Source organism: Xyrauchen texanus, chromosome 7 (genome assembly GCF_025860055.1).
Source record: "Xyrauchen texanus isolate HMW12.3.18 chromosome 7, RBS_HiC_50CHRs, whole genome shotgun sequence".
NCBI classification, from domain to species: Eukaryota; Metazoa; Chordata; class Actinopteri; order Cypriniformes; family Catostomidae; genus Xyrauchen; species Xyrauchen texanus.
Genome location: NC_068282.1, coordinates 24,372,571 through 24,397,355, shown reverse-complemented (window position 1 = coordinate 24,397,355; position 24,785 = coordinate 24,372,571). Strand labels below are relative to the sequence as shown.

Below are 24,785 nucleotides of genomic sequence, written 5' to 3'. Positions count from 1 at the left end.
TGGCTACAATAACAATATGGTGCATGGTAATTACCGTGGTATACAATATTACCAAATACCGTCACATGCTTCACGTGTGGCAAATAACATCTTTGATTGGAAATGACGGCCGTTGAAAATATATTGCACACAAATTATATATACATTGAATTTTATTTGTTCTCTTCAAAAATAATTTTTATTCATTTCATCCCAAGCATGTTCTTCACAGACATTGTTGTTGATTTGCCAAGTACACTTACTTTTGAAAAAGAAAATATTATGGGCCAAATTTTTGGAGTGGTGGAAATGACGAGACAATTGTGGGACAGTTGTAATTAATAAATTAAAAAAATATATATATTAGTAATTTTTACACTAAATCTTGAAATTGTTTATTTCACTCTTTGTATTTTTATCATTTATTGATTTTGTAATTCATAGTTCTATATTGAAAGCATGGATGATGAAGGCCTCAACCCTTGGGACGTGAAAGTGTCTGAAGTTGATGAAACACATATATACTGTATATTATAATTCACCTTACTATGGACGGGGAAAAAAATCATACTTATTTTGAGTGCCATTTAGGATGAACAAATGAAGGCAGAATATTCATTTTTGGTCCCTATGTAAACTATCCTTTTAAATAAATACACACTCGACTGAGAAAGGGAGTTGTTTTGATCCTGTGTGTTGACATTTGTGTCACACTTCCTCTAAAGCCCTCTGTTAAGGAAGATAAGATTGCTGATCTGAACGAATCCATATGCCTCCTGTTTAGGTTTACTGTCTGAATTAATGAATGATTTTCTCAGGATACAGCTGGATTGAGTTTCATTCTTCCTTTTGGCTTTAATATTTTGTTGTAGCTTTATTCTAAGAGGCCGCTTTAAATAGAAACTAAACATTTTATTTTCCTCTTTTAGACATAGTGATTACTTAATTATACTTCTATTAAAACTTATTTAAAACTCTGTCATTTAGGAGTAAATATTTTAACTACTTGGTGTAGTTTAAATGAAATGCATTAGGTAATAGGCTCTCCTACGGCTCCTTCCAATATTTCGTTGTGGCAAAATGTATGGTTGAGGGAAGATTCATAAGAGCATCATTCGTGTCCATGCCTGCATGCAATAAAGTCAAGTAGCTGTGTGGCTATTGTGAACAGAGCTGTCACTCTGGGCTTCAGAATCCAATTATAACTGGCAAAGCTCATCTGTGGCTGAAAGAGGAACAGTTGGAGCTGATTATAGCAGCAGGGGTGGAGTCTTCATCTGATTTATAGAGGTGCTCAGTGATTCAGTAGAATGATATTTGTGATTTTGTAATTTCATACTTTATAACTTTTAATTAACACCACCAGATGTGCCGCATTGGTTTTTAATTTGCACTTTTATGTGGTGTAATCCTTGAACCACCCTTTTCAAAACTGATCTGTGGAACTGTCCATCTGCAAGGTGAGTTGACATCCGTGGGTTAGCCATGTTTCATTAGCATTTAAGGAAGAGCTGTTGTTTTCACAAGTACTTTGGTTGGAAATATATGCAAACACTGATAACCACAGCAGTTGAGCAAAACTTTACAGTTGAGGTGATTTTACCCATTTTGAAAGTTATAAATATCCTGATTTCATTATTCAGAATTAAAATATTTTCCTGTTTTATCATAATTCATTCAGGAATAAAACTGATACTTGAACACTGAAAGATTTTTTTATTTTAGTTTTTCAATTCCTTTTATTTGTTGTCATAAATTCATATTTTAACAGCAGGTGGATTCGCATAAAACAATGGTTCAGACAAGCTCTAACAGTGCTATGTTGATAAGACATAGTTGCCATGACACCTGTTACATCACCAACTGGTGAAAGCGCAAGTTAAATGGGAAAGATGGTGCTGAGGGATTTGTCTGCTTGTGCCTGGCTCAGTCAGCAGGGAAAGCAAGGATGGTTTTAACACTTTGTTTAACTACAAATAATTTAGCAACTTAGATCTCTTGAATTATTCCAACATCTGTCTTGTATAAATCAGCTGCTTGTTGTTTATGTAGCAGATTTCAAGAATTGATGTTGCATACTAGGAGTTCCATTTGATAAACCCAAATTGCCATTTCAACAATAAGTGATTTTGAGGTTCACATTATGATTTGCATTGTAACATTTTTAATGAACAAACATGAATGTTTTGATGTTTGAAATCTAAAATTTGATATGGTGCTGATCGTTCTCTTGAGATGCAGTGCAAATATGTCCATACATATGTCATATGTAAAGGCATGCTGAAAAATCAAGGGAATAAAGGTCTTTACTTGGGCATATTTTTATTACAACTTTCCCCACTCTGTTATGTTTTTTAATGCTAGCTGCTTTAAAAAGGTGTTATGAAATTATCATGAGCGGAATGCATTAAAATGAGCTTTTACTCACAATAGGCTACAAATGATTGTTAAAATGTAAATATATCAAGCCTAATCAAAATGGTTTTGATTTCACTTTTAAAATTTTGTTCTGGAACTAAACTGTGCAGTGTTGCTTACATAATGATTAAACTGCACATTTGACATCAGGAAAATTTAGGTATATACAGTGACAACATGGCTCTAGCGGTCACCAATTAGCAGACCAGGACCGGACCCCTGCTTGGTTCATCCGCAACCCGAGGCATCATAACTTTTTCCCAATCTTGCCATTTAAGTGAGCAATGTGTCAAAACTACGGAGCTGTACACACCACACTAATTAATATTTTTCTCTACTGCCGAACACGCTTCATTCCCACTTCCCACTCTCTGCGCATTGCCTCTTTCTGCCATACTATAGACATAAGGTGCTACATAAACCTTGAGAAGTACAATTGCAGGCACGGATATTTTAACAACAGTTGCGGAGACACGGCGAGCAGCAACATAGATGGATACGATCATCTTTTGCCTAAAACATAGCAGAAAACAAGAATGAAGCAAAGTGAAACTATCTTTGGTATATGACTCAGATGGTTCAGCTAAGGCAGGTTTGTGACAGTACAAGATAATGTGGCACCTCTAATTTAGCCTCAAAATGTAACTTTATCAGCATGTTACAAGCCTTTCATAATATTTCAAATGTATTTTTTTCTAATTTTGTGAAGATGTATCAAAGATGTCATTATCTCTGGCATGGATGGCAAATAAAGACAACCAAAACTTTGAAATGTCAAGTTATCCTAGCAGAGTTCTCTGCTGTTGAGAACGTTTCCATTATTTCATAGTCAGCCTATTTATACCTACAGCCTGTATATCTGTATAGCAAACAATATTTCTATGCTGCACTGTTATGTAAAATGTTTGTTTGTGTAAGTATATTCTCACTTTGAGGAATATATAAAAATGGTCCATTCAGACTTGAATTTTATCAATTTTCTTTCAGGGGACACCCCTGAATCCCCATACAGTCTTTTTGATCTATCAAAAGGCCTCCTATGTCTCATACATGGGTATGTATTCTAAATGTAAAAAAATATATTGAAACACAAAAATTGGACTGCTGTCATTCATCTTAAAAACAAACTGTTGTTCTTATCTTTTAATATTCATATCCAATTGCCCTCGACTGGTGAAATATTTTAAAGATCCTTCAGACCACATCACCTTGGCTGGTCTGGGTCCCCCAATGTCCTTATCCCTGCACAGTTTTAAAGAGACTTGTGAATGTTTAGGCTTTTATTATATTATATATATATATATATATATATATATATATATATATACTGGATGTATACAGTTCTGGAAAAATTTAAGAGATCTCTACAAAATTATTAGTTTCTCTGGGTTTAGATGGCCATCCATCGTCCTCTTGATCACATTCCAGAGGTTTTCAATGGAGTTGGAGATTTGGCTGGCAATGACAGGGTCTTGATCCAGTGGTTCTCCATCTACACCTTGATTGACCTGCTGGAAAAAAACAGTCCTCAGAGTTGGGGAACATTGTCAGAGCAGAAGGAAGCAAGTTTTCTTCCAGGGCCGATCCTCCACCTGGTGGTCAAATGGTTAGACAGAGACCTGGAGAAGCCTACAAGTCACAATGTCTCGCATCCACTGTGAAATTTGGTGGAGGATCAGTGATGATCAGAGGGTGCTTCGGTAAGGTTGGAATCGGGCATATTCATCTTTGTGAAGGAAGCATGAATCAAGCCACTTACAAGGTTATCCTGGAAGAAAACTTGCTTTTTCCAGCAGGACAATACTCCATGACACACAGCCAGGTCAATCAAGGTGTGGATGGAGGACCACTGGACCAAGACACTGTCATGGCCAGCCCAGTCCAGTCTCCAGACCAGATTCCCAAAGAAAACCTCTGGAATGTGATCAATAGGAAGATGGTCTGAAAACACTACATCTTTTATGTTATTTTGTCCAGTTGTCATTTTCTGAAAATAAATGCTCTAAATTAAAATATATTTATTTGAAATTTTGGAGAAATGTTGTCAGTATCTTATAGAATAAACCAAAAATGTGAATTGAATACCCCTGCTCTAGCCTGTCCTAACAACTACCCATGTTACAATTATTCCCGGACTTCCATACATTCAAAAGAGAGAGCAGCTGGGATGTTCTGCATGGTAGAATATGTCAAAATAGCAATTCAGGTAAGAATTTGATGGTTTGAATCGACAATTAAAAAAAACAAAAAATGTTGTATTGTAATGTGCTTTTTTATGATGTTTGCTTGTAAGTGGGTAATATGTTATAGCGTTTGTAGACCTAGACCATTTCGTATGGTGTTATGCCTTGTTTCCTAGTGTATATTGTATTCTAAACCAATATCAACTCACTGGCCTACTTTAGACCTATTATAAAGACTAACAGTTCATTTTTGCCCTTTAGGGGGAAAAAAAGCAGGCGAAGATCTAGTAGTATTATTATTTTCATAATTTGCCAAATCTGTGTATTTATTTTTGTGAAGGAATGCAATGTGCACTTTTTATTTAGTCTCTGTGAAATATCAGGTTAACTCATGCTAATCCTTTGGATTCTTGAGTATTCAGTGTAAGTCTGTAATCAGATGTCAATCTAGAGGTCACTTTAAATCTCTTGGAATGTAAAACTTCACAGAGGGATTCTGTCTCCTCTGCTGACTGTTTCCAAAAAATATTGGCATGAAGAGGTGAATTTAGATTCTGAATGTGTCCTTTGCTCACTCTGTAAGTCTGACTGTGCACCATCCTTGCTTCTTACAATGTTAACTGAGGGTAGATCAAGGGCATCTTTGGCAAATTAATTGAAAGTGCTGGAGGAAGTGATCATTTTCTTGTTTTTTGTGACATTTAATATAAGATAAAAATAATGACTTTTTTGTTTTAACTGCAGAAAGCAGCCTAATTGCATTAAGAGCAGGCAATGGGCAAAATTTGGGTTTATAACAATGTTTTTACAATCCATTTGAATGAACCTTTATTTGAGTTACAAATCAAATTATGTATGCTGAACTAAGCATTTTCAAATCCTATAAAACTGTAGATGAAGAAATGCATAGTATGCGTGAGTTTAAGGAATACTTTACACTTGATACATCTTTGTACTGTACACCCATACAAAAGACGCAGCTGTAAACCCAGCAGAGGGCTTAAAAGCTATTGCTTCTAAAGCTGGTATGACATGCAGCTCAGGAATGTGCCTGTCATTACAGGCACCTCACGGTTGGCCTCTCCTGGCCCAGTATTAGCTGTCTGATTGAGATGCGTTCTAAAGAAGGCCTTTGTGCAGGCACTCGAGAACCAGACGAATAAATGACTACCATGCAGCCAAAACTCGATCTGTGTCCCTGTGTGTCCAATTTTACATTGAACAAAATGCTGTTTCCATAAGTAGATAATTTCATGGAACAAAGCCGATTGGTCAGATAGTCTTATCAGATAAGATCTTGTTGACATAGTGCAGAACAGTTCTCCTTGATAACTTGTCCTTGAAGATCTCACCTTTGACAATGGCTGGTCTGTCTGAAATAAGATCTTTTTCATGTGATCTTATGAAGTTTGAAAATATTTGCCTGCTTTATATTTTTGAGGCATAATGAAAGAATGCAACATTTCTTTGTAGGTTAATGCCTGGGAAAGTGCTCCTGTCTGGAATGCACGGATGAGAAGTCATCTCACAATAGATCATTGTGAAAGATTTTGTTAATGCCCGCCCAACAGCCGTAGGCCAAAACTATTTTCCTGTAATCTTCTTGCCTGTCACCAGACCGCTTGTTTGGATGCCAAGAAAAGTTTTAATCAAGCCTTAAACTTATTAGGTCAAACTCAGATTGCCGTCAAGACTCTCTCCTCATCACCTTCTCAGAAGAGATACGTATACAATTTACAAAGCTAACAAGTTGATTTGAGATTTCAAACCTTTCTTCAACCAGATGGCCTTTGGAAGAGCTGGAGTTTTCATCTACTTTTGCAGAGCCAGTCACATGATGTGTTTCAAGGGTGGTGGTGGGGGGATGGCTGAAGTCAATGGTCATGCTTGGTGACGTCTATTGCCGCCAGTGAATGGGGCGCCTCTAGAATCAATAGGAAAATTTTGGTGTCATTCAGTCCAGAGTCACTAATAGATATTCCGTGTCTTGACTGTTCCGTTACTTTATGAAAGTAAATACTTTTCTGATCTGATCAGAGAACAATAAAACAATTTCCCCTTAATTATTATCTGTTTTGTTGGTTTTGTTGTATCTCTTGAAAAACCAGTGCACTTAAGAATTTGCAAAATTAACGTGTTACCATAGTAATCAAAGAAACAGCAGACCGCTGCACAAGAGTTGTTCAACAAGAACATTTGGCCCTTTCGACTGCTCATTAGCATACCAGCCCACAGCCAATGGGGTGGCAGAAACTGACAGATTACTTAAAGGAGACTGGCTATGTCAAAAGACCCCCACCCCACCCCACCCTCTCATTTCCTCCCCCCTTCTTTCTTGGGGTAAAATCACTATAATCCCTGTAGAGATCTCCCCAGACTGCAACAGTCACATGGGCATTGGATATGAAAAGTGTATGTGCTAAGGCTTGTATGATCAGATCTCTACATGGGGTTCCTCAAGGCTATCTTTTTGTGTAGTCTTTCATATGGAAGAAGTGGATGGTTGAAAAACCTCACACTACGGTCAGGGACTGGCCATCTATGGAGGGCCCTTTGTCCTGGCCTGTCTTTGAAGTGAATGTGGAATGCGCTGCTTGGAGAGTCCACTGGAGTAAACCTCAATGCTCTGTACTATTTCATCCATCAAAGCTTCTTAGGTCTGCTCTTTTAGGGACTTGTTTGGAAAACATGTTCGCTTGAGGGACTATTTGGTGAGTGTATGCTTTGGTGTCTGTATTCTTCTGCTGTCTTTGTCTCACACCTGTTGTTGTTCATGTGTTTTTATCTTGACATCTATTTAGTCTACAACTAGTTTTAGTTTATTTTATTGTTTGTAAAGTTTAAGGTTTGATGTAGATTGTACTTCAAAAGGTAAATAATCTTCAACTGAATTAGTCTATGTGAACATAAGTAGACTATTAAAACTTGTCCTCATGTGAAACCTGTTGCATTTATCTTGGACAAACTAAATTCAACTTTTGTTTAGTTGTCAAATGCTGCATCAGATCCTGAAACCTTTTTTTTATTTTATTTTTTTATGTTGGTTTGTCTGTGAAAAATATTTAGATTAACTCTTTTCCTGAGCGGAATGGTTTTCAGTTGGGTGCATTTGATTGGTTGTTGTCTTTTCTGCACTGATTTTGTTTGTTTTTGATCATGCCTCGTTCTGAAAACATCAGTGGGGGACTTTCCCCTCCAAACCAACATTCCGCCTGGGCGCCGCTGATTCAGACCACTGGCATATCTGCGCTAGACCAGCTGTAGCCCTGACAATACGTCTAATAAAGAGACTGCTATTAGCATCTGAATAGCCAGCACCATGTGTGGCGAGCACATACACACTTGAAGCTTTTATACAGGAAAAGAGGGCAGCATTGAAAGAGTGCAGGGGTGTCTTTTGGATCACTCTGTCCATAATTTTCCATTTAATCTGTTCCGCTATCTTTGAAAGCTTTGCCGGGAAAGTGTATGGATATCTTGTTTGAGGCAGCATCAGCTTGTGTAGGCAAAGGGTGATTAAGCAAATGATTTGGGGTCAGGACAAGGATTTTTGGCTTAACAGTAGTTTTTATTTTCCACACAAAGAATGTGTCTTTTTACTGTTTAATGTCTAGGGGCTGACTGGCACTTGACCTTGTGGTTTCATTGAGTAATAGTTCATATCTTTGACAGACTGTTGTTCTAACCCCCCAAGGCTTAAGGGTAGCCTCAGACTTAGGATTTAAAGTAAAAGCCAAAGTGTGGTGAAATTCAAGGAGACAGATTTTTGTTTTACAATCCTGTCACCAAGTTGAACGTCTGAATTTCTGATACTTTGGGAATGTTTTGACTCAAAAAAATTTAAAGGTCATAGGTTGAGTGTGGGTGGACTGTTTAGTTTGGGAGCTGTTGGGCAACATGCTGAGGAATGCCTCAAGCCGAAGTCATTAATGCTTTGCAAGCCTGTAAATATCACAAGTACATATCCCGAAAAGAGGTTGACATTTTCATTAATGATTGTCTGTCTGTTTTACCCCTTTATTTTATGTTTGCGTACTAGGTTTGTCACTTGTAATGGAAAAGTAGTGTTCAGACCTAACCACAAGATGTCTCCCTATGTCCATGATTAACACTAAGACATAAGATATAGATCTCTGGTCCTCAAGAAAAGGCTATTAATAGAAATTGGGTCTTTATAGGGGAGTTGTCTTTTCGAAGATGTTTTTGACCATCACACTATGCTGGACTGGTGTTTTTCAGATAAACTGTATAGCAAAAGTTTTTGATTGCTGCGATTCAGCAACATTGGCTTTGAACATGGGAGTTTCAAACACAGGCTTGGTTTATGTGCATCGTCTGTGTTTCGTCAATGTATGAAATTTTTCTGTTGTTAAAAGCTTCAGTCAAACATTTGGGGTTATGTTGTCTGATTCGATCATGGATTTTTCTTTATACAGGGCTATATTTGTGTTTGTGTTAAGGACAGTGTTCTGGCAGTGTTCTGGCCCATGCTAGTGCGTCTTTATTTTTCCATCACAGAGGTAGCTTTTCATGTCTCCATTTGGATTACAGCACTTGAATCCCTGTCAAAGTGAACTGAAATCAGAAATTCAGACTTTGTGTCCCTCCCTCCTTCCCTTTTAACCCCCTTAGGAAAATGAAAATGGTGGATATTGTAGCACAGAAAATGCCATCAGAGAGCGACGTGCATATGGCCCGGAGCTTTCTCACGAAGATTTTGCGAAGTTCCATGAGGTATGGTATCAATGTATCCACCAGTAAACCCACATCCATTCCTGTACCATCAAGTCTAGTCAGATCTGCAATCATATTCCCTCCATGGCCTTGAGATATCATCCATCAAATTTCCAACCATTATTTGTCCACCATACATGTGCTCTGCATTCTTCTAGATTGTTAAATATTATTCTTGGAATGTTTCATCTGCATTTGTTCCAAGATTTTGTTGCTTTTGCTTTCTAAGAATTTAGTATCTATAAGTCTTGTAGTATCTATTTAAAAAAATATGTACTTTACTGTTGATTGTCAGGATAATGCATTTGATTCAATTACTCTTATAAAATCCTTTGTTAAATTCAATAACCATTAAATATTTTTTGGTCTATTTTACTTCTTCATGCACTGCAGAAAGAATCACTTTAAAGGGTATGTTACTGTGGCATGAGTGTTTAAAGTGAAATGATGGGTTAGTGCTAATTTTATTTGGTTTTTGTAGGTGTTTGTTAGGCTTTTCTTGTATTTGTGCTTGATGGTGAATGACTATAACATTGACTTGCTTACTGGCTACTTTCTCTCTTGTCATGATAATTGCAGTGCAGCGTTGCCATAATCATCTATCTTGTTTTGATATTCTTCTGTCCATTAGAATATTTGTGGTGTTTAGTGATCTGTGGATGCAATTATTTGTGCAAATGGTCATTAGGTACCATTTTTCTTGACTTGTTTTCTAATTTTTCTTCTTCTGCTCTGCCTCTTTCTCTATCCTTCTCTTTTGCCCATTTGCTGCCCACAGGAGAAATGAACCCATGAGCAGACCTCACTCCTGGCATGCCACCAAGTTCAACGAGAGCCACTCTGAAGCCAAAACACAGTCCACACCCTCACCAGTCTGGCAAACAAGCTATGATGCAAGGTATTTGGGGTCACAGGAAATATTTTTGTTGTCTTTTACTCTTCATTTTTAAATAAAGATGTAAGTTTGAAGGCCTACATTTCTTTAGTTTATACATAAAAAAGGCATACACTTTTCTTATGGCTTTCTGCAGTTACATTTGCTAGTTCATACTGTCTAAGCACTTATTATCCATGTTTGTTTTTCTTAGTTTATATTCCTCTGACCTCTCTACTGGCTGGGAGCAAACAAATCTACAGAGAGTATCTGATCAGTTCAGTTCCTTGGGCAGTATGGACAGCCTAGAGCATAGCTCTCATCTCTACCAACCTGGCCGCCTTTCCCCAAGCAAGTTCAACAATAATAGCATTGAACATTTGAGTGGTGGTAAACGAGACTCAGCATATAGCTCCTTTTCTACAAGCTCGGGAACGCCAGATTACACACTGTCCAAAAATAACACTGCATCCACTGAGAACATGTTGTACAAAATGAATCACTGGGACTCAAGTGTTAGGCATAGCAATGGCAGGCACAGCCGAAGCTTAAGTGAAGGGGTTCGTAATGATGAGAGGCCTGGATATGTGCATCATTCCTCAAGTCCAAGTAGCCATGAGAATCCAAGAACCGATAATCAGCCAGGGACTCTGCATCCAAGCTCTGGAAGAACTAGTATTGGACCTGTCTGGCATGTCCCAGATATGAGGAAAAACATGGCATCCCCTACCCCACCTCCCACTCCACCTACACGTAGTGATAGTTCTGCAGCTACCCAAGTTCATGAAAAGGGTTTGATCACAGCCACCTCTGAAGGCCTTGGAGTTCATACTCAGGTGAAGCCTCAGGTGAAAGGACTACACAAAATAGTAGAAACCCATGACAGAACTCTTAATCTGCCACCCAAAAGCGTTTCCTTGGCTTCCTATATTTCAGGCGATGCCCATCATCAGAATCCCCATCATATGTCCTCAGACAATACATACTCCCTATCGACCACAGACGTCAGAGATAGACTTCCATCCTACACACATGTTCCATATCATCCAAGGCAATACAGCGACGAGGGCACTTTCCATGCTCAAACTAGGACTGTGCCAGCAATGAAGCCTTCGTTTACTGGCTACAGTAGCAATAAGCAAGAGCTTCCGACAAATAACCAAACACTGCTCAACAGCCAGAATCACGGTAGAAGACCTGCTGCATCACTGTCCAGTCTTGCCACTGATCCTGAAAGAAGCATTCAAAGCCATTGTTATGAAGGCACCTCCCACCAGACCACTCATGGAATTCCTCAGGGTTCTTTAGTGAGAGTCGATGACACTAAAGCTTCTTCCATGTCAGACATTTCACACGGTGGAAGAGACAGGATGTCTATAGGTTCTCAAGGAGGAACTAAAGATAGATATTTTCCACCTCAGTCACATCACAATGACCCAGATCATAAGAACAATAATGCCTGCTCCAAACCAATTGATGACCACCATCGCATTTGCTCCAATCCCTTGAATATGTCAGATTCAACAGCTGCAAAACCTTCTGAGCTGAGGGGAAGCCAGAAGCAACACCATGTGTCCAGTTCAGAGATGCAGTCTGGTAGTTATATCCCCAGTAATCAAACTGAGCATATGAGAAGTGCAGGCCATCTCCATTCTAAAGAGTACTCCCAACAACCCATATCAACTAAAAGTGAGTCGAAGATATGTCCCCAGAAAACACCTATGCTGTATTCTCTTGCCCAAACAAACAATATAATGGATAACTATCAAGATGAGATGAACAGTGGAAGTCGATTACAGGAAGTCCTTGACAGTCAAAGTGCCAAACAGGCAAGGCAGAGTGACCGCTTTGCCACCACTTTGCGCAGTGAGATCCAGATGAGGAGGGCCCAGCTCCAGAAGAGTCGAAGTGCAGCCGCTTTAGGTAGACCAGTAGAAGCTGTAGAAGAGGCTACTATCTGTAAGTCCACTGTGAATTCTTCTCCATCCTCAGATGGCTCTTTTTCAAACTCTTATAAAGATCATCTTAAAGAAGCCCAGGCAAGAGTTCTCCAGGCTACGTCTTTTAGGAGGAAAGACCTTGAGCCAGTGCTGTTTGAGCATCCAGATGCTGAGGCCTCTATTTGGAGAGACACCCCTCATTGTCCAATTGTCTCAGAGATCCTGCCTAGTAAACCCCTCTCAGGTAGTAATCAGGTGCTTCGCATTGGTTGCCGAAAGAGGTTTTCTGCGGAAAAGAAATTTCGGTCTTTTTCTGAGCCGAATAAAATTCATGAAGTTGGAGCTGATGAACACTTCCCTGTGTCTGACAATGCTGCACCATTAGAAAATTGTCGTAAATTATTTGAGGCAACAGGAAAACCAACCTTCCCTAAACCCATACCAAAACAAAACCTGGAGATATCTGAAGACTCCAGACTGTCTAGGTCTGGTGGCATTCACCACCATGAAAAGAGCAACACAGCTGAACAGAGTAACAATGGAAGCACAGCCTCCAGAGAACCACACTTTAATGAAGGTCAGGATGGTCCTCACCCAGTTAACCAAAAAGCCATGCTAGAACAACAGAGACTTGGCACCTTTGCAGAGTATCAAGCCAAATGGAGCACTCCGAGGAAGACAGCTGAACCAAGAGTATCTGGAAGATACCATTCTGCGGATAACATCCTTGATACAGGAATTGAGGAACGGAATAAGCCCACCTGTGTGCATGAAAGATCTAGGTCCTCCCCTTCTGCTGACTTCTATGGTCAGGTTGGTTATTTCTTCTTAATTAAGGTCCTTGAAAACCTTTATCTAAAATATATATCGAATTATCTATATAGCTGCTCTATCCTATATAAGTAACTTTTTTTGGACATATAGTCTCTATGGATGATTAGCAATGGCTGCAACTTCAAAAGTCAAACATTAAACTATGCACAAAAAGACATACCCACAGACCAGTAAAGTTGCAAGGAAGATCACACAATCATTTCAACATCAAACCGACCTGGAGAATAATTTGGAATGGTAGCCTCAAATAGGGAAATCCTTAGATTAGTTGAGAATTGTATTTCCTGAATTAGGAGATTAAGTTTTCTATGCATTATATTCCTCTCAGAAAATTCCAGTTCAAGAAAAGCAGTCAGCTGACAACTCAAAGCCCGAGAGAAATCTCTTTGAACAGGAAAATAATAAAACGAGGTGAGTGTTGTATTTTATTTTTTATTTTATTTTTGCATTGCATTACATTGCAATGTATTGCAATCAATAGGGATTGAAGAAAAATCTATGCTGTGTTTTAAAGGGGAATATAGATGATACATTTGTTATAATGTATTGATTTCATTCAGTGTCACATGTACTTTTAACCCTTGTGCATCCATGTGGACATTTTTGGCTTTTTCAGTTTTGTTTTTTTGATAACTTTGTCTGTGTTAATGCTAACTGCATAAAATTTTCCACAGGTGTGAATTTTTATTGGAATTTTAATATTTCACCCTATTTTCTTTAAAAAAATATTTTTTGCACTAGTTACACAAAATACTCCCTCTTAGCGTCGTTTTGGACAAAAATGGCACATTGAAACACATTAAAACTGCGATTTTTAATCCCAGTGCCATTTAACTATAAAATTATGCAATCTTGTTTAACATGCTTTCATTATGTTGGCAAGGCTTCAAAATTTACATTTTAAATATTTTTTATCAGATCGTGCCATTTTTTCAGGTTTGGCATATCATCAGCTTTTGTTGTTGTTTTCTGCTGTTTTTGGCTTATGCATATTATAGAGCCAATTAGATACATTATGAATATATAATTGTGTGAGTGTGTTGGTATGGATTTCAGAGTGTGGTTTGTATGTGTCTGAGGCTCTAATAATAAAAATTAAAAAAATTCTGTTTAGCATTTATTAAATTGAAAATAATTATAATTATTATATTTTTTATAAAAAACAACAGTGACATTATGTAAACAAACCGCCATTTAAAGTGTTAAAATTCTGAAAATAAATGAATATTTGGTAATTATGATTAGAACTGATGCTGGTTAAAATAATTATGTCAGTGAAAGTGGAAAAAAATATAAATCTATAATATTTTTATGACAGTTTTTGGACATGGCCATTTTTGTCCATAATGAACCTATGTGTAACTTTTTTTAATTGATGCACAAGGGTTAAAGTACCTTTTGTATTGTTATCCATTATGTTCAGGATCCTCCTGGGCATGTCAACCCAAACCAAACAGGTTTCCTTCTGTAATGGAAATGATATTAATTCTAACAGCCTTGGCCGAGATTGTGTCACATAGCCATTTTCCACCAACATGGTTCAGGTGCGGGTTGCTGGGCCTGTGCAAATTCTTGAAATGTTCAGCGCATTGCCACTCATTATGTCTGGGGACGGAGGGCAGGATAATGTTTCGTCACCATGATAAAGTTTCCCCAAACTACAACAGTAGCTACCATCTGCAGCAAGGAGTATATACAATAATAATAAACCCACAAAATTATCAGATATCTAAAGTGTTCAGGTAACACGGCGAAACGAGTGCTCTACTTGCGATATGATATTTACGAAGATCGGAGATAATAAAGATACAGCACGAAAGGATGCACACCACCTTCAATCAGACAATTGACCAAATCATAAACAAATTGAAAAACACAAGGGAGTACAGGGACCATAAGAATGACATAAGCAAAAGTGACCGTGGACAAGCTATCTAACCGGGGCATTGAATTCAGTCTGTCACACTCAAGATAAATGCTGATTTGCTGGTGTCCTCTGCAGCTGATCTCAGTATGTTTTTATATTTGCCAACTTTGTTAGCTTTTTTTACACTATCATCTTATGAGTGATATCACAGAGTGTTTTGTCATCTTATTTTGTGCATTGTTGTGCAAGGGGATATTTGACCAGCTACTCACTAAGTTTGGAAGATCGTGGCTATCTGTTAAGTAAAACAGTGGGATCCTCAATCAATAATATAATATGCTATGGCAAAAATCTAAATACAACATGTATACAATCTGCTACACTAATGTTAATAATTATTCCACTGTAACAGTTTACAGAACGTTACAAGTTAAGCCATAGTTCATACAATATAATGTAATTACATTTCCTGTCATCTTTAACGTAGATGTCATCGCTGATAATCTTGTTGAGTAAAGTAATAACGATGGATTGCATTAATCTATATGTTTAAATATGTCCTCAGAAGCAAGAGTAAAAGCTGAATACAAACACAACGTGATGCCTTATCTTTGTTAATGTTTGAGGTAGTCACGTGAAACTAGCATGTAGACAGTAACCCGTTACGTCACCGTTCGGTTCTTGGGTCAGTGGAAAAGCACGACCGATTTACGATAGGCTCCAGATTGCCCCGGCCGTGAACCAGTGGAGCACTGGCTCGGCACAAGAATCATCACAATTTCGGTGGAAAAGGGCTATCAGTGAAAATGTACCAGTGCTAATGGCTCTGATCTTGGCTTAGTCACAGACAGAAATCCACAGTTGGGCCACTCAGTCAGCCTTCACTGGGTCAAAGACAAACAGTAGACTCTTTATGGTCCTCACAAGCTTTGGATTTAGCCCAGCTGTGACAGAACAGCTATTCTCACTGACTGGGCTTTGTGTTTGGAGGACATGGTTTTAGGGGTAGGAATGCGAGTATGACATAGGAAGTGTCCAATATGCCCATTCATTAAGGCCAAAGAGAAGAGATGAGAACTATAATTACATTTTTCCTCTTCTATTGCTTGTAAGAGCTCTTTTATAGATATATTTTGCCTATTACAGTCTTTTAAACTTGAAGAGACTATACTGATTCAGTTCAAGTTTTACTTTGCATTATTTAGTGCATTTTTTACATGTAATGCTTTTAGTATGCATTGCGTTTTTATCCCAAAAGGTCTATGAATGTTAGCACTGTACCATGAGAGGCATGTGCTTATCAAACTGTGCATTTATTTCAAGCCAATCTGTAGCAACTTGGTTACTTAATCCAATTTTAGGTTTGTAATGGACAACCAAAATTAGAATTTCAAAATCATCTGGATGACGAATAGAGGGCTTTTATGTATATTTTGTGCTTGAATAATCCGTCAAACTGATGTAGCATCACAGCTTTACAGTTACACTGCTGTAAAAGTCACAACCTGACAGTATGAAGCTGGGCATGAAATTACCTCCAGTTAACTTGACAATTTTTAAAATCAAATGTTTCCTGTGTAGCTTTTATTCATAAATGTTTGATTCTGCAATCACTGACTTGGAGTACCTTGTGGTGTAGACCAGTGGTTCTCAACTGGTGTGTTGCAGGTCTATTGTTATAGGGAAAAACAATGCTAAATGCAAATATATGTTAGATTAAAATACCATGACGTCACACAGCAGCAGAGAATGAGAGCGGAGCACAGTGAGAGCGGAGTGATCAGAATTTCACCGGAGTGACGAACGCTCAAAAGGATCTCACTTTCCACTCCAACCAGAATGGGCTACATTTCTCTTGTGGCCACATTAATATGTGTGTGCTTCTACACTGACAAATATCTAGTGTTGGAGGCTGTATTAGGTCCAAGATTTTAAACCGAGTGGATTATCAGACATGAGGCAGTGTGATTCACGGCATAATGTTGACAGGGGCCGATTCCAACAACAGTCTACAGTGAGGTGAGAGCGCAGATGCAGTTCAAAACACAGATTCGTTTTCCGGACATATGTCTGTAAAGTAAAATTATTTTATTAGGCAATGGTCGATGTATGTAAGGTTTATCGTCGATTCACATGGGATAAGCGATATCTGTATAAATCACAGAGATGAGTGTCGACTGCATTTACACATTTACATGTAACTGACCCCATCAGAAGCTGTGCTGATTAATTCTGAAGTATTAAACGTGCATATGCTATATCTTGGATTATTAGAATTAGCAAGCCAGTAATCCTACAGTACACACTTGTATTAAAAATATACACAATCTTTTCACATTATGCAATTTTATCTGTCCCTCTGGAAAATATGTTGCAAAACACGGGGCTCAACACAATTCTTCCCATTCACTCTGCTTAAATCACAAAATTAGTAATATGTCCTTTTCTAATTTTCCTAATCAAAATAAATCATGCTCGATTGTTTCTCATGCATCAGTCCAAATGCAACAGCCAGTGTTAGATGAAGTTTTGAAGCACATCTTACATTTTCTGGTGTCTTCTCAATGACCAACATCCACTTCAGACACTTGGTGAACTTTAGCAAAATTAGTTAAAGGGTTCACAGGCTGGACAGTGCAGATTCACTGGCTATTTACCAACATGTCAATTTGCACAGAATAAGAATAACGGGTTATTTTATTACCGTGTGTTTGAAAGATAAAAGACACTATTATCTTTACCGGCGTGGGATTGCGTAACCCACAAAAAGTCAACATTTCTGTAAAATTTCTGACATAAACGATTAGCACGGGATTCAAATAAAACCTATGTCCCCATATAAAATAACCATGTCCAAATAGGGCAGAGAGAACAAGGCTATTTTTTTAGTAGTAGCCTAGATCAAGACATTGTTTGTGCAGTTTTCATTAAATATTAGGTTGTATGCCAATATGACGATAGTTGTACATAATGCAAAAAAAAATAAACAAGAATGTTGAGAGAAATTAGACTGCTCCGCTCTAACATCAAAGCGATGACTTTGGAACTAGAGCATTGAGTTGGAGACTGGGCTTGTTTGAGCTGCAGATTTCAATGGTGGATTTGAGCAGTGCTGCAGTTTTAATAATCTTTTAAACATTATATAATGTAATGTTTGATAATATTAATAAAAGTTTCAATAAATGGATATCTGTTGTTTACAGTGAAGAAATATATGTACGTTCTTTCTGAACTTTCGGCAAAACAATTTTTAATTTGGTTCAAAAGGCCTGTATGATTATGTCAGATATGCAACAGGTTGATGAATACACATCTTCACACGTAAAGCACTTCTAAAGCCTGTGGAATATGTCGTATAGAAATTCAAACCACCACAAGACATCCAAAATGCGTCTTTACTGCTGAAATTATTTATCCACATACAGCAAATAATAATATTTTACTTCAGTATTAAAATCTTAATAACAGCTGGTTTCGATTAAACATGTTACTTACTGCAGTCAAAATAAATTTTTTTATTTAGTATTGCATTATTTTTATCTGCATATCCCTTCACAAACAGTAGCATATGTGCTGCAGTGGTGGATACCTCTTATCGATTAAACATTTTTGTTATCATAGTTTGTGCTACCAACAGCAGCTACGGGGGAATTGGGTCTTATTAGAAGAGATGCAATAACATTGACGGTGATCTGTGAAATATCATAATTTATTATAATTCTAATAAATATTATCATTTATTTTTAATTTTGAGTTTTTCCTGATTCAACGATCCTTATGGACATTTAAAGAAGCCCAAAACTCCAATAATATGTTGGAAATAGTATTTCAAACCTACAAACAGCACTTTTCAGGCTTTTTAGCAAAATTTTAGCTAAAAGCTAGAGCACCCATAGAACTCTTCTGTGGGAAGTGCAGTAGCCAAGTGTTGTTTAAAACAGGAACTTTATCTATAAATACAGCTCACTATGGTAATATAATCATACATAGCGAGTCTTGTAATATAAATTGGCTTTCAGAAATAAATCAACCTTTAAAAGGGCAGAGAAAATGCTTCCCATATCTTTTTTGACCTCAAAGGTTCTGCATCAACTTCAAAATAGGTAATGCCATCATTCTCAAAAAACATGAAGAAAACTATGCAAGGTGAAAGAAAATACAACCGAGACTTCATTAAATGTGTGTTCAACAAGCGTAACGTGGCTTGTGTGGTGAATTATTAGCTGCCAAGATGAATATTATATTAATTATTGAGTTCTTATTTTTTGTTTAATATTATATTAATACATTTCAATTTAATTTAAGGAGATATTTGTTTATTGTTGTACAGTATAAGCAGTTCTAGGACTGTTTTGGGTTACCGCTTTGTCCAATCTAAAACAAAACCAGATGAGAACCACTTGTGTATAGAACCCAACATGAATGCAGATGTACAAGGATATTTTTTCATCCTTTAAAGTTTCAGTTTAAGGCAGACCAGAGATAGCAGGTTCATCAAGATATTATTCCGTTTACAGTATCTGCAGGTTTCACGTTGCACTTGGATGCAAATTGTTCCTCCATATTAAAGATTAATTTTGTTTCCATTTCCATTTGTTTGACTCTTTCTAATAAAGTTCTATTTTCTAATGTCAAAGACAGCTTGTTTGTTCTTTTGATAAGTCCCTTTTCCACCTTCAGTCCCAGTACTTTTCCCTTAGTAACTTTCTAGATGAGAACTCTTACGAGGAACGGAACAAAACGTGGAGACGTTTCCGCTTTTGCATTCCGACTCACAGAAGTACCCTCGTAGTGACTTCATCTATCGACCATTTTTCTTTTGATGCTAATTGCACACGTGATTATATAGCAACAAAATCAATAACACAAACGGAGGATGCCTGGATCGGAGCTACGCTTTTGTTAGGCTGTTTTATATGAGCTTTGGCTGCATCGGAAAACGCTGCTGCCTAATCAGTTAATGTTTTAACGTTTTTGTATGAATGGAACTCTCTGAAAGTTTAAAAAAGCACCTTTTTCATCCTACCTTCAGCCATCCTCCTACAGCCTACGAAGGCATTTTCCAGTTTTCTGACACAGCCTGTGTCTTCATGTTACAATTTAAACTGGCCGCATGTGGTGTCCCTGCAGCCAGAGTGAGAGATCAGACAAGGTGGCGAAAACACTCTTTAACCACGCAGCACATGCTAAACTCGGCTGACAACATGCTGAAAATGCACTATAAACCAATTTATCAAAAATATATTTTACAATAAAGGCTTTTATGACTCAACATAAAATATACTGAAATACTAATTTACTTAAAGACATTTTGATGCAAGTTAATCACAGTAACAGGCATGCAATACTTTCATGTAAACTAGATTTCATGACTATTTAGTGTAAAATAGAGTTAAATTACCCACTCTCAATAAACATCTGCGGATTTATATTCGTCATCCCTGGAAACATTTGATGTAGTAATCCAAAAATAATTTTATTTTCTGTATAGTCACACAGTACATATGCGGTGAAAACATTAAGCGTGTCTACCAATGAATACCAATACTTTATATCTGTTAAAGGAATTGTAAAATTAGTGCAATCCTCTGAGTAGCAGGCTAGCAGCTAAAACGTAGTTTATTAATGGTGGCTGCAGACTCCTTACATTTCTCAAATCTATTGGTATGTCATAGGTTTTTGACCAATCACAGGCTGCAGCACCTCCCACAGTCCCTATACGCCCCAAACAGTGGTGTAGTTGTGACTGAAGAGGTTGGCATGCTGTGATCTTATCAAGGACAAAAACAGAACACACCCAGTCATATATTTACACTAATATAAAAGATGTAAGAAAATTATATTTTTCAATACATAAACATAAATTTATGGTTCGTTATAATCAGTCTCATTTGAACTTACAGAATTTATGTAAGGTGTACAGTACACTACTAAAGCTTGATATTGAATATATATTTAAATAAACAGGTTTGATTAACTGTTCTTTTAAGTCACAGTAAAACAGGCTTAATACTTACTCTAATTAATAAACTAATGCATACATAACCTTATACGTAATAACTGTTAAGCATTGTATAGGTATGACTGAGTTTAGTAATGTTTACATTACATCACTTTTAACAGTGAGGTAAATATACAGCACAAAATAATTATGCAGCATCTCACTGTAGATGCTAGTAATGTCCCGTTCCTTATTGAAACAGAAAATGTGATTGGTTAGAAATATCCAATCGCGTCTAAAACAAAGGTTCTGATTGGTAGCTGAGCTAGGTTGAACTGTCTTAGAACGGCTGTTCCTTCAGTTCCGGTCCCGCCTCCCGCTGCTCCATGAAGAGAATATCTGTACACTTATTAAAATAAATAAATAGTAATAATCATAATTCACTCAATGGTGCTGTGGCATCAACTCAGTATAATTAAGGGGTCAAAAGCCTCCTCGCTCTTCTCGTGGCCATAACTATCATAACTAATTTAGGTGGGCATACTCAAAATCCTTTGAAAGATTGGTAGACATACAGCATATGCCCTAGACTACACTACTGTCCCCAAAAGTACCAACCTCTAAGTAGGAGCTAAAAATCCCCCTAAACTACATTTCCTCAGGAGCGAAAGCAACAAAATGTACTATTCCCAAAGTACCCAAAACAGGCTTTATTCCCGCCAGTAGGAAAGGGCCTATAATCATACCTCTTAAAAGGATAGTGGACTGAAATAATACTTGAACATTTACATTTAAATGCATTTCATTATTTATCCGACACTTACTTTTGAATGAAAATTGTAATTTTTTTTGCACAAACTCAAATGTTTTGCATATTCTTTTCAACATTCCCTTGATACAGTATAATCTCAACTTTCAGGCATTTCGTCCAATGGACGTCCTGATCATTCTCTCTCTCTGACTACTTTTTGTAGACATAAGAAGTGGCAAACTTGAATAAGCATGTTAACGCCAAACATCTATCATCCAAAGCCTTGTAAATTGCACCTATGAAAGGTTTTGTTTTGATTCTTGCTTGTAATTAAGGTGTTGTGGAGAGCATAATTATTGTTGAGACTGTTCGTGGCCAGCAAGAATTATATTGTTGCCTTACATCTTTATTTCATCACACAAGAATTTTCTTAAAAATTGTTATTTAAAGCTGCTTAAAATAATTTATTCTGTCCCAGTTAAATGTGTACAGAATATTATAAGTAAGTCATTCATAGGTTGATTTTCCAAAAGTGTAAACTCATGGCGCTTTCAACATTACTGTTTGTTTGAGCAACCCAACACAGAAATATTGGCTCGACCAAATGCTGCGAGTGTCGGGCAGGACTACCCGTTTGTCCAACAATGGGATGTTTACAAATTGTAGCTTTTAAAGTCTTCCTTTCTCCTTCCCAACGATTTTACTTGTGCAAACACTCATGTATTTAAATACTTCTTAAATATCTAATCTGGGAGAAGTGTTTTGCTGCTGTATACTTTTATTAGTTTAGTGAGTGTTGAATAAATCAAACTGAAAACAAAGTCAGTTGAGCTATAAGAATTGAAGCCCCACCCAGGTGAGTTTACATATGTTCAGGGCTCCAGGAAGCACCTGTCGCTGAGATGAGACGCCCCAGTCAGCAGAGGTGAGCTCAGCTTTTCATACAGTCAAGTATCATATTTTAAGAACAGAAGACCATTTCGTTTTAGAGCTCAATGCTATAATGATGGTGTGTTTTAGTTGTCCCTGTCTGAATTATTTTACTTTTTGTCATTTGATTCCACTACTATTGATTAATATCAGAGTTGTGAGAGTGTTTACTTGGTTTTGAGTTTAGTTTCTCTGGTCCTCTTTCTGTTTTTACTTAATATAGGAATACTGGTCCATGGCTGCAACCATAGTTAACTTTGAAAATGCATTGTTGTTTATCCCCAAGGAGAGATGATTATTATGTCTCCTGATGTTTCTTGAACAGCATGTTTTGCTATACAAAACTGATCAAATAATGGAAGTCAGCAGGGTGACTCTTGACAGATGTAAGAATAATGTGTTTGATTAAAGGTAGGGTGTTCCTTGGTGTTGTGGACAAAGTGCTAGCATAGTCTTATGAGAGGCACACTGCATGCCAGTTCGTGCTGAGAACAAATGCATGTATGTGATACTTGCTAAATAATATGTGCTTATGCATCGTATAACAAAATATCAAACCAAGTGTCAGAATTTAGTAAGATGCACCCTCAGTTATAGCATTTAAATAAAGATGTTTGTTAGGTTTCAGATTATAAAGCAATTGATATATTGTGACACGTTCTCATTGTCAAACATAAGAGGAACCTGTCCATAGTTAATGTGGTGAACTACACTTACGGTTACTCTGCTAGGACATCTGTGTGAACTTCAGCGGAACAGACTTCCTCTAAAACAGGGGTATTCAATTAAAGTTCCAAGAGGTCAAGTCTCTTCATTTTTTTCCCAGCAAAAGGTCTGGATATTACATAGCTTACATAGTGTCAGTAGTCATATGGCTATGAAATTATTTAGCATATAGTTTTTATAACTTGTCTCTTTGGCAGCAACATTGTCTCTTCAAAACTGGGCAGGGATGAGGACATTAGGGGGCCAAGAGATAGCCAAAGTAATGAGATCTGAGGGTTCTTCTACCAAAGGATTCAAATATTTAATCAAGACTTCATCAGTTGAGGGCACTTGGATATGATTATTAAAAGATAAGATCAACAGTTTGAAGCTGAATGACAGCAGTCCAGTTTTTGTGTTTAAATGGAGGCCTTTTGAAGGATAAAACTACTGTATGGGGGTTCAGGGGTGTCCCCTGAGAGAAAATTTATAAAAATATAAGTCTGAATTGATAAATGTTTTTATATTTTCCTTAAAGTAAGAATCTATTAGCAAACAAACAATTTACATATCAACAGTGAAGCATTAAAATACTGTTTGCTTAAAGTATAAATAGGCTTTCCTTGCCATCCAAGACATGATGACATCTATGATTAAATTTCACAAAAATAGAACAAAAATAATTTTGTTATTATGAAAATGGCTCCTAACATGCTGATTATTGAAGCTAAATTTAGACAGAAAAAACATCCCGACACAGACGTGGCTTAGATGATCCGTCTGATTCACATTTCATACAGATGAAGGTTGTTTCACTTTGCTTCATTTTTGTTTTCTACAGCTTGTTTAATCAAAAGATGGCAGTGTGTGTAACGGGGTCTCTGTTACTATTGTTAAAATAACCATGCATGCAACTACGTACAGTAAATCAGGCTTTATGCGCTCCTAATTTTTATAGCGGGGAGAGAGGCAACACTTGGAGAGCAGGAATAAGCACGTAGTGCTGGACGCACTTTACTCTCGCACTGCGCTCTTATACGCGTATGCTTACACAATCACTTGGCCAGGTGTCAGATAACTAGCACACATTTTTAGATCTCTGTCCGGATTTAAGTGTCCTTGGACTGGACATGAGTCCGCCCATTGATTACCCCTGCTCTAAAACATACATCCTTCTTAAAATGACCTTGGGACCAGTTAAATGTAATTGGAAAAATGGCTAGGAAAAGTTCTCAAGTTAATCATGAGAAAAAGTAATGGCATCATTTGTTTGCATATGCCACTTGGTTTGATCATATGCTTCTAATGGAGTGACATTTCATGCATGTTAGTGTGACCAAAGGTGTCTAATTTTTTCTGCCCTTTGTCTTTCCTTTAGTCTTTGTGTTTTCCTTTGTGTTTCCATTCTCAATCTTATCTACTTTCTTTTTTTTTTACTTTGCTGGTCTCTTTTTTTCTCCAGTCAAAATCTCTTTCTGTCTCTTTCTTTGGAGCACAGCCACTGTTTCTATACACCCAGCAGGTAATTGAATATTATGTATGCATGAGTGGAAAATGAGTGTCTGTATTTCTGTGAAGTTCTAAAAATGAATTAAATCTGTATAATGTGTTTGGACATATAGACCAGAA

The 24,785-nt window shown here is 37.2% G+C and overlaps 1 protein-coding gene and 1 long non-coding RNA gene across 6 annotated transcripts in view; one reads left to right on the top strand and one right to left on the bottom strand.

The window, feature by feature from the left end:
- Window positions 1-20,315, bottom strand: part of LOC127646420 (uncharacterized) — a 63,152-nt gene extending 42,837 nt beyond the window's left edge. The window contains exons 1-2 of the long non-coding RNA XR_007970933.1: window positions 20,235-20,315; window positions 19,856-19,953 (exon numbers count right to left, since the gene is read on the bottom strand). This is a non-coding gene — a long non-coding RNA (uncharacterized LOC127646420). The remainder of the gene's footprint in view (window positions 1-19,855; window positions 19,954-20,234) is intronic.
- The window catches only part of LOC127646417 (protein Shroom2-like), an 86,693-nt gene that overhangs the window by 46,836 nt on the left and 15,072 nt on the right, over window positions 1-24,785 (top strand). For 4 of the 5 annotated variants that reach the window (XM_052130037.1, XM_052130038.1, XM_052130039.1 and 1 more), the window contains 3 exons: window positions 10,093-10,212; window positions 10,403-12,941; window positions 13,291-13,373. In XM_052130037.1, the coding sequence (XP_051985997.1) occupies window positions 10,093-10,212; window positions 10,403-12,941; window positions 13,291-13,373 (2,742 nt within the window). Of the gene's footprint in view, window positions 1-9,212; window positions 9,315-10,092; window positions 10,213-10,402; window positions 12,942-13,290; window positions 13,374-24,785 lie in introns of all 5 variants that reach the window. The other variant, XM_052130042.1, reaches the window with a different exon arrangement.